Genomic DNA, 9324 nt, shown 5'->3' with positions numbered 1-9324 from the left:
GGGGGGGATGCCTTATATTTCAGCAAGAGGCAAAACTGTAACTAGGTCTTATTTTCGGGGGATGTCTTACTTTCAGGGAAACGGTAGAAGGGGAAGAGTCGGTTCAGGAATAGTTCCTATGTTCCAGTGTACAAATGATCCTAGGAATCCTCGTGGTCAGAGTAAAAAGCTATTCGTCCTGTAAACTTGGAAACAGCACCTAATTTCTGCCCTCCATTAAGCCCCCCCCTCCATTCTAACAAGAAAACTCTTCCGTTTCTGCAGCAGCTTCATATCCTGCCTGCCAAGAGCTGGCAACCGGAAGCCTCTGTCCCTAGCCCTCCAGGCCTACAAGGCCAGTCTCAAGGTGAGGAAGCCGTCCGTCGTGAGCAGCCATTCACTTCTGTTAACTGAGTCTCAACGTCAGCCTGTTTTGAGCCCTGTTTCTTATCCATGAAATGGATACCACACCTAACCAAGCCTCAAGCGGGTAAAAACGGTTCTTTCTCTTTGTGTTATCGTTAGGCTCAGTCCAATGCCCTCCAGCCCTCTCCTCCTTGGGCCTGGTACAACGTGCAGAGGGTCTAGAATGGCGTCTCCAAAGCTTGGCGCCGCAAGGTGGTTCAGGAGTTTGGGCCTGCGTCCAATACCGTTATCCGCCGCCAGGAAGTTCAGCCCTACCCACAATGCCACGGGCCCTCTCGCCCCCGCTCTTTCTGCCCCCCACCCCCGGCCGACTCGAGACCTCGCGAGATCGCCCGTTGTCTGACAGGTTCGAGCGCCACGCCTCCCCGGCCTCAGATCGTCTTTCTCCGGCCCTGACCCCGCCTTCACCTGCGCTCCGCTCTTGGATTGGCTGATGGAGCCGGGTCCGGTTTTTCCGGGCTGGAAAGCGGGCTGACAAGTCTTCCCTTCGGCCCCGCCTCCGAAGCCTGGGGATTGGATGATTGACTCGGCTGTCACGCGCCCACGCGAGGGCAGGGCCCGGCCAATCCGGAGCTTGGAGTATTTTACAAACTGGGGAAGTAGCTGCAGCCGATCGCGAGGGTCCGGGAAAAAGCGAAGAAAGTGGGGGCGAACCCGAGGGCCTCCGGGGAAGGTGTGACGTGGGGTTCTTGGAGGGAATGAGGGCTGCGGGGACTCACCGAGAGGAAAAGTAGCTTGGGATCCTAGGGTGAAAGAGTGGACTGAGCTTCCCGGGAGGCTGCAGGCGCCGAGATCGGGGCGGCTGAGCTGGGTGGATGAGTTGGGCGGATGGGGGGATGGGGGGGCCGGCAGGACCCGTGATCTGATACTGCTGACTTTTGACCCACCCCTTTTAGTTTTAGCCATCATGACCACCGTCCAAGCCTCGACGGATCTTCCCCTGCGGGGTGTATCTCCCACTCCTAGCAAGATCCCTGTGCGGTCCCAGAGACGCACACCTCTCCTCAGGGGCAAGCCCTGCGCCCTAAATCAGGAGAACCAAGACCCAAAGGTAAGAGGGCTGAAGTTAGTAACAAGGACGCAGCACACACTGGCGATGCCACATCCCATCTTTTTTTGCCTCTCCACCTCCAGCAGAGAAGGATGCAGAAGCCCCCACTCAGTCTCCAACATCCCCTTGCTGGCCCAGCAGGACCCAAGCCTAAAGCCACCAGCCAAACGGAGAAATCAGAGAGATGGGTGAAGAGCGCTCAGCTTCGGAACCCCCTGGAGGAGCTCAAGCTAAGCCCTGAGGGACGAAATGTGGGGCCTGGGCCTCCTCCCCACAAAGGTATCTGTGGGAGGCCTGCCCTTAACTGGGTGAGGAAGTGGGAGCACACAGTGGGGCTTGGAGGCTGTGCACCCCTTCTGGTACTCTCCTTCGTTTGGGTCCAGGTCTCCGCTCTCTTTGTTCCATGAACAATGGATGAACTGAAGGCCAATTGAATGAGATTCTCTTGTTGGTTCCTTACTAACTGGGGTCCCTAGCCCCTTGCTTCCTGCTGCTTCTCACCTTTCTTTCTCTCTTGCAGAGGCTCCTGGGGCCATTGAGTTTGTGGCTGACCCTGCAGCCCTGGCCACCATCCTGTCAGGTGAGGGGGTGAAGAGCTGTTACCTAGGACGCCAGCCCAGTCTGGCTCAAAGAGTGCTGGTTCGAGGGAGCCAGCAAAGTGCCCTCCAGAGGGGTCAGGTAACAAGGCAGGCTATGAAGAGATGAAGCCTGGTGGGCTGAGGGGAGGACTGTGAGCTAGGGCTGACTGGCTCTGTTCCTGTCTCAGGGTGCTCGGGCCTCTGCGTATTTGGCCCCCAGAACTCCCAGCCACTGCATGGACCCTGCCAGGGCCTCCTGCTTCTCCAGGCTGGAGGGGCCAGGAACCCGTGGCAAGACCTTGTGCCCCAGGAAGCTGGAGACTCTGGTGAGTGCCCTTGAGGGTTTGACACTGTGCTTCTGAGAGCTCTGCCTAGCCCAGTGAGGAGGTACCTCGCTTGCTAGGAGGGAGGCAGGTGGGGCTGGTGGGAGGCCTGAAGGTTTGGGTCCCATCTGTGACTCTGCCCTCGTATTTCGTCCCTGTGGGTCAGGTTCCACCTTCAGGACCATCCTTTCACTCTTCCACTCGCCCTAGTTTCCTGGAGTTAAGGAGAGTAACAGGTGGCAGCAACCGGTGAGAAGTGGTGTGAGAAGGGGCGTTTGGGAAGGGTTTGCTGCAAAGGGTCCCAGAGTTGGGACCTTCCTGTAGCTTCAGGACTCTACCAGGAGGGGACGTGGGGAGTGTGTGACCACCTCTGATGAGTCCCTGGCATCAAGACCAGCATTTCACAGTCAAGCCTCCCTCCTTACAGCACCCTGCTCCTCAGGAGTCGGGGGAGCGGAGCAGGGATGAGAGGTGCCTTGGTAATGCCTGCCACTCTTACTAGTGGCTCAGGCCTGCCCTCCCTAGCCTCCCCGAGCTTTGGTGTCCATGTCAGTCACAGGAGGGCAGTGTCGGTGCCATTGGTAGAGGGGTGTGGACCCAATGCGGTGGTGTTTGAAAGCCCTGGGCCCCCCAGCTCATACTTGGCCCTCAGTGACAGCTCACAGCTGTGGTTATTGCCCTCAGGACATCAGTGCACCTGGCCCCAGCATTGCCCCTGGAGAGCCCAGCCCAGCCTGGTAAGTGTGACTGGCCTTGGTGGGGAGGGAGTGGGGACGGGGGTGGGCAGATGGGCTGCTGGCAATAGGGAGCTCAGCAGGACCAGGGAGGGCTGGGAATGGCTAGATCGGAAGGAGTGGAGGGAGGAGGGGCCGGAGGTTGGCACTCTGGTAGAGGCTAGCTGCACTGATCTCAAAGAAAGTTGTCCCCATTTCCACCCTCTCCTGGCCCCTCCCTGCCAGGTGTGCCTCCCACACATTGTTCCATCCTCAGCCCACCCAGTCAGGGTGTTGGGATGACTGCTTGTTTACTGAAAGTGCTGGCTTTTGAAAATAGACTGCTGGGATGGGGTCGCCGCCACTGATGTTCAATGGCGCTTCCAAACGGGCATGCCCTTGTCCGAGGCTGCAGAGCCCTGTGGACAGCGCCGCTGGGTGTTCCTCCAACTACAGCAAATTTCCTGTCTCCACCCAGCATCCTTTCTGCCCGAAGGAGAATATGAGACTGTCACTCAGTCAGATGAAGGCAGAGGAAGCTCCCTCGGTCTGGCCCAGCGGGTACCATTAAAAGGAACTAGGGTGAGCTGGCACCTTCCTGGGATAGGGGTATGGGGGAAATTCCCAGCAGCAGCCAGCACCGAGGATTGTGGGTGGTTGTTGTTAGGTACCGTCAAGCTAGTTAGACGCATAGTCACTCTGTGTCGAACAAAATGAAACCCTACCCAGTCCTGTGCCAGCCTCACAAGGGTTGTGTTAGAGCCCCTTGTTGTAGCCACTGTGGCAACCCTCCTTCTCGTTGACCTCTGACCTCAACAACCAAGCCTGTTGCCCTTCTCCAGGAACTGGTCCTGACTGACCACAGGTCAAAGTAAGTGAGATGAAGTCTCCCTCCAGCTTCACGTTTAAGGATCATTCTGTCTGGCTGTCCTTCTTTCAAGACAAATTTGATCTTGGCAGTTCCTCTGGACTGTGAGGAGGGCCAGGCAGTCCTGAGCCTTGGGGATGCTGTTCAGTCTGGATTTGTACCAAATGGGCTCAGCTCTCTCTAGAATAGTGCTGACCTCTCTCCCTGAGTGCCTGGGGCCTGGAATGAGAGGTTGTAGCTGCATAAGCATGTACCTCTCCATCAGATCAGTGCTGAAGATGTGACAGCTGATAATTAGCAGTCAAAAGCATTCCTCTGTTCACTCCACAAATATTTGGTGAACATATACTGTGTGCCAGGCACTTTCCTAGGCTCTGGACATATATCAGCAAGAAAGTTCATATTATAAAAGTGGTCGATAGACAAATTCATAGAACCAGTAGTAAGTCTTACACAGTAGGCTGATAACTGCAATGCTGGCAGTTCAAAACCACCAGCCGCTTGGTGGGAGAAAGCTGTGGCTCTCTACTCCCATCAAGAACGACAGTCTCAGAAACTCGCAGGGGCCCTTCTGCCCTGTCTTCTAGAGTCTCTGTGCGTCAGTATCGACTCCATGGTGGTTTGGGGTTTGTTTGTTTGCTTTTTGGCTCTAGTAAGTCAAATGACTCTGAGTGGCACACACAGTTTGCACCTGACTACTAACTTAAGGCTTGGTGGTTCAAACCCACCCAGCAGTGCCGCAGAAGAAAGACCCGGTGATCTGCTTCCAGAAGGATGACAGCCAAGAAAGCCCTGGGAGCAGTTCTGTCCGGTCTGCCACATAGGAGGTTGCCACGAATCGGAACTGACTCAATAGCAACAAGTTAGGGAGTGTGGTGTGATCTGTGAGATGGTGACAAGTTAATTGTTTAAAAAAAACAACAACAGGAAAGAAGGCGCTGGAGGGGGATTGGGAGTGGGGTGTCGGTGCTGGTGTTGCAATGAATGGATGGGTTGGGGGCCTGACCGAGAAGTTTAACTGAAGCCCAGAGGATTTGAGGGAAGGAGGCTGCAACCAGCTGGAGGAAGAAGCTTCCAGGCCAAGAGAGCTGCAGGTGCGAAGGTTGAAGAGGGAAGGTGCCTCGTGTTGGAGGGTCAGCAAAAAGGAGGCTGGTCAGAGTAAGGAGGCATAGGGCAGGAGGTGAGTTCACAGCAGCAACAGGACGGGGTCTGGTAGGGTGAGGACGTGAGGCTCTTACATGGAATGGCACGGAGAGCTGTGGGGCTGGGAGCACAGACAGGGGAAGGGCATGATTGCACTTGCCTCTTAGAAGGACCACCAGCCGGAGAACAAGACACAGGCAAGGAGGGAAGGGATGGCTCTGACCAACTCTCCTCTCCTCAGGGGAGCCATGATGCTCACCTACTGCCCTCCCCTGGCCAAGTGGCGCCACCTGCGGATGTCCGCCCTTCCCCCTTTGGACAGGCTCAGCGTGTACAGTCTCCCTACCCCTCAGCTCCGGTTTGTACTCACAACTCTTGGGGCCAGGACAAGGGTGGAGCCCCCTGGCTGAGGAGCCCCGCTGAGTCTAAACTCAGCCCCTGCTCCTCTCTCCCCAGACCTCCTATTCAGTGTTGCGGTGTCTCACCCTTCGCCCCAAAGCCCAGTTCACACCCATCCCGTCAGCCCCCAGAGTGCAGCAGGTAAGAGGGCTGGAGACTGGAGCCAAGGGCTGGGTGAGCACAGGGGCCAGAGGAGATTGGGGCCCCCCCAACCCCTGTCTCTGGGTGCCAGGTCTTGCTGACATCTCACTTCTGGCCCCCAGGGCCAGTGGGTGCATGGTCCCTCCCCTCAGACCTGCGCTGAACCGGAAGAGCCTGTCCTGCCTTGGGTAAGTGTCAGGAGCCCTCCGATGCTGGCATTTCCCACCCTTCAGTCACCTACCCTTCAGTCCTTGCTCCTGGAGACAGATAAGCTCCCAGGAAAAGCCACCTGGTCCCAACTCCCCTTGTTTCTCTGCTGCTTCTCTTCATCTACACCGAGGTCTCTGGCTGGTCATCATCCTGCCCCAGCCTGGCTCCCTCACGGGCCCCTTTCCCCCCCCCCGCCCCCCATCCGTCTGGCAGGAGCAGATTGCAGTACAGTTGTTTGACCAGGAGAGTTCCACAGGGGTGCTGGAGGAGCCTGCGAAAGACCCTGTGGGTCCTAATGGACTCCCCCCAAACAGAACCCCTGACCTTCAGGAGCTGAAGATGCAGGTGAGTCTTTGGGGCGACAGCTTGGCTGCCAGAGGAGGACCCAGAAGGAGATGAGGGATGGGGAGAGGGCTGCAGGAACACAGTTCCAGTGCACACCCCTGGGGGCGATCTTCTCACACAGCGCATCAGTATCCTGCAGCAGCTGCTGCGGCGGGAAGTGGAGGGGCTGCTGGGGAACAAGTGTGCCCCCCTTCAAGGAACCTGCTCACTGGATCTGGCTGAACTTCACCCCCCGCTGACTGACGTTGCTAGAACGCTGAACGTCCCACAGCATAATCATGGGACATCACACCTTCCTGGACCCATACCGCACTCTGAGCCACCAAAGGCCTGCCTTCCTGAGGAGGGGGGCCGGCCACAGCCCTGCCCTCCAGCAGAGCCAGGCATCCCAGACTCTTGCCATAGGAGGGAGTCTGAGATACCAGAACTCTCCCCCCAACAGCAACCTAGGGTCCCAGAGCCCTCCCAACCCAAACAGCATGGGGTACCAGAACTATCAGCTCAACAGCAGCCTGGGGTACCAGAGACCTTCCCCCAAGAACAGCCTGGGGTACCAGAGCCCTCCCCCTCAAAGCAGCATGGGGTATCAGATCCCTGCCCCCCAGAACAGCTTGGGGTTTCAAAGCCCTCCCTCCAACAGCAGCTGGGGGTATCAGATCCCTGCCCCCCAGAACAGCTTGGGGTTTCAAAGCCCTCCCTCCAACAGCAGCTGGGGGTACCAGAGCCCTGCCCTCCAGCAGAGCCTGAACCCCTTCAGCCCAGACTCCAAGGGAAGACTCCAGTCCCTGAACCCCACCTTAGGGTTGAGCCTGCCATGGCAGAGGCCAACCCCGTGGAACCTTGCAGTGCCCAGTCCCTTCAACAGCCCTGCAGTAAGCGGTGTGCTCCAGTGCCCCCCAGCCTGATCTCTTCCCAACGCCCACCCTGTGCCAACCCTCCTATCCACTCCATCCAGTGTTTGAGGCCCCCATCTGGCCGGCCAGGTAAGGAGTTGGTTGGGAGGGGGCGGGGACAAGAAGGTAGTCATCCCACCCTGGGAGCTGGGCCCAGTTCCCTACCCCAAATGACCCTGCTTACCTCCCCCCACCTTCTATCCTGCTTCTGTCTGCTCTCCCCGAGAAAGGGAGCCTCTATACCTCCTGCTCTGTGCTCCTAATTGGCTTGGTCCCTGGGAGATGGAGGGGGGGGTGGGGAGCAATACATTGCATATGGTGGAAGCACAGGACTCTAGAGTTCCCCCTAAACTCTGTGACCCTTGGCCCTCAGGCCCCAGTAGTCTGGCCCCTCAAACCCTGGCCCTGAGGCAGCGGCTCAGAGCATGTTTGAGTGCCATCCGCGGCTTCCACGAGGCCCGCCTGGATGATGAGTGTGCCTTCTACACCAGTCGAGCGCCTCCCTCAGGCCCCCCGAGGGCCTGCACCAACCCTGTGGCTACATTACTGGAGTGGCAGGACACCCTGGTGAGCCTGACCTGCAGCCAGGCATGGCCTGCTCTTGTGTGGGATGGGGGCCCAGGGCCAGCCCTGCCTCCTCCTCTGAGAAAGTCAATGGGAGGAGTTCCCAGGGTTCAAGGCTGCCTGGGTTGTGAGATACCTTCTCTCTCTCCAGTGTTTTATTCCAGTTGGTTCCGCTGCCTCTCCGGGCACTCCAGCATAAGCCACCGCCTCCCTCAGCCCTGCCTTGATCCTTTCCTTTAGCCCATATTTATTGTCAGGCTCCTCTCACACCCGAATAGGGCTGCAAGCCCCACATTCCTTTATCCTTCAATAAAGTTTGTCACGTGTCCAAATGTCTTGTTTTCTCAGCCCTCAGCCCTCTACTGGTGTTGTTCTCCAAGCGGCCACATGGTGGCAGTGTCCTCCAGCCTAGAAACTAGCCCTTGGCTCTCAGGACCCGGCCCACCCCAGCTCTCCTAGGAGCCGTCCTGAAGAGGGGATATGCTCCCACTCTTGCTCTGCTAACCCCCTTCGTCAGCTCAATTAATGCTAGGGGTGATTGTGGACCTTGAGGGCTGCCTTTTGTCCTGATCCTTGAGGTCAACCACAGGTAGGGCTGTGGGTTGGACATGACTGTTCAAACCCACCAGCCACTGCATGGGAGAAAGATGAGACTATCCTACTCCTTGAGAGGTGTACAGTCTCAGAAAATCACTGAGTCAGAATTGACTTGCCCTAGCAGTGGGTAGGTGAGGTCAGCCCCATCCAGGAGTCCTCAGCCCTCAGCCCTGAAAGATGCTCCCTTTGGAACTGTCTGCCCACACACACTAGGTAGGATGGCAGAGGTATCAGACCCAGACCTTTGGGGTTCTCCCTAGTGTCATTAAGTTGGTGTCTCCCTGGCCCCACAGTGGGAGGCCCCCGGAGCCTTCCTAACAGCTGACACCCCTCCTTCCACAGCCCAGTGGAAGCCCTGGGCTGCTCCCAGCTCTACCTGAGGCAGGCCTTGCCAGGGATAAGTAACCTTTGTCTCCGGCTGAGTGGGGTTCCTTGAGATGAGGGGAAGGATCAGCCACTTCTCCCCCCACCCCTAATGAGCTCCCAATCAGCAGCCACACACATCCCCAACCTCACTTTATTGGAAGAGGCAACAGAAGCTGTAGCCCCAGGGCCTAGGCCCAATGGGAGTCAAATGGAGACCTTAGAGAATGAGTTTTAAATGGCAGGAAAGAATTCACTGGTTCCTCCAGTTCATAGGAGGGCTGCCAGGGCTGGGGCCTGGGGCCTGAATGTGGAGGTGAGGGGCAGAGGGCATTGTGAGAACGTTGTCATGACAGAGGACCAGCGTGGGTCCCTCTCCTTGCTTTTGCTTGTTTTCTGCCTCCCAAGACGCCAGAGCTTCCCGTCTGCTTTCTGAGCATCTGAGCCCAGAGTAGTGAAAGTGCCCCCCAGTTTCCGGTAGAGGAGAGGACCGGCTTTTCCCTTACCCTCAAGTGGATGCTAGAAGTCCTGCCCCGGCGCTGTGCTTTCCCTAGGCAGGCCTCCTTCCGCTCCCCAACCACTCACTCCCAGAGCGCCAAAAAGTCCGCGCCAACTCGGCTGCCTCGGGAGCGGGAGGGTCCTTCCGGTCGGTGCCAGGCTCGCAAAGGGAGAGGTGGCGCTTTGGACTGGGCCGACTGCAGGTGGGTGGGGTGGGGAGGGAGCGGAGGGAC

General features: G+C 57.7%; 2 protein-coding genes across 3 annotated transcripts in view; one reads left to right on the top strand and one right to left on the bottom strand.

Moving 5' to 3' along the window:
• Positions 1-1001: 1001 nt before the first annotated feature.
• On the top strand, positions 1002-7949 carry LOC101651390 (trophinin associated protein). Of its 2 annotated transcripts, none has more exons than XM_045287311.1 (15): positions 1002-1078; positions 1302-1456; positions 1543-1735; positions 1977-2134; positions 2223-2360; positions 2524-2606; positions 3042-3094; positions 3549-3652; positions 5323-5439; positions 5538-5621; positions 5744-5809; positions 6045-6176; positions 6298-7159; positions 7443-7636; positions 7785-7949. In XM_045287311.1, exons 2-15 carry the CDS (start codon positions 1313-1315, stop codon positions 7830-7832), a joined length of 2376 nt encoding a protein of 791 aa, XP_045143246.1. In that variant the 5' UTR covers positions 1002-1078; positions 1302-1312; the 3' UTR covers positions 7833-7949. The 2 variants fall into 2 exon arrangements, with proteins under 2 accessions (XP_045143246.1, XP_045143245.1); XM_045287310.1 differs by having other exon boundaries at positions 1540-1735.
• Positions 7950-9174: 1225 nt separating this feature from the next.
• Positions 9175-9324, bottom strand: part of C1QL4 (complement C1q like 4) — an 8369-nt gene continuing 8219 nt past the window's right edge. The window contains exon 3 of the mRNA XM_004711482.2: positions 9175-9288. Within this exon, the coding sequence (XP_004711539.2) occupies positions 9175-9288 (114 nt within the window). The remainder of the gene's footprint in view (positions 9289-9324) is intronic.

Source organism: Echinops telfairi, unplaced genomic scaffold (genome assembly GCF_000313985.2).
Source record: "Echinops telfairi isolate 266 unplaced genomic scaffold, ASM31398v2 ScPeMD7_12;HRSCAF=54, whole genome shotgun sequence".
NCBI lineage: Eukaryota > Metazoa > Chordata > Mammalia > Afrosoricida > Tenrecidae > Echinops > Echinops telfairi.
This window is presented reverse-complemented; position numbering and strand designations above follow the sequence as displayed.

Coding starts and splice junctions, on each gene's coding strand:
- LOC101651390 (XM_045287310.1), top strand. CDS start 1,313: ATGACCACCGTCCAAGCCTCGACGGATCTTCCCCTGCGGGGTGTATCT. Junction 1,457..1,539: donor AGGAGAACCAAGACCCAAAG/GTAAGAGGGCTG, acceptor CTCCACCTCCAG/CAGAGAAGGATGCAGAAGCC. Junction 2,361..2,523: donor CCAGGAAGCTGGAGACTCTG/GTGAGTGCCCTT, acceptor CCTGTGGGTCAG/GTTCCACCTTCAGGACCATC.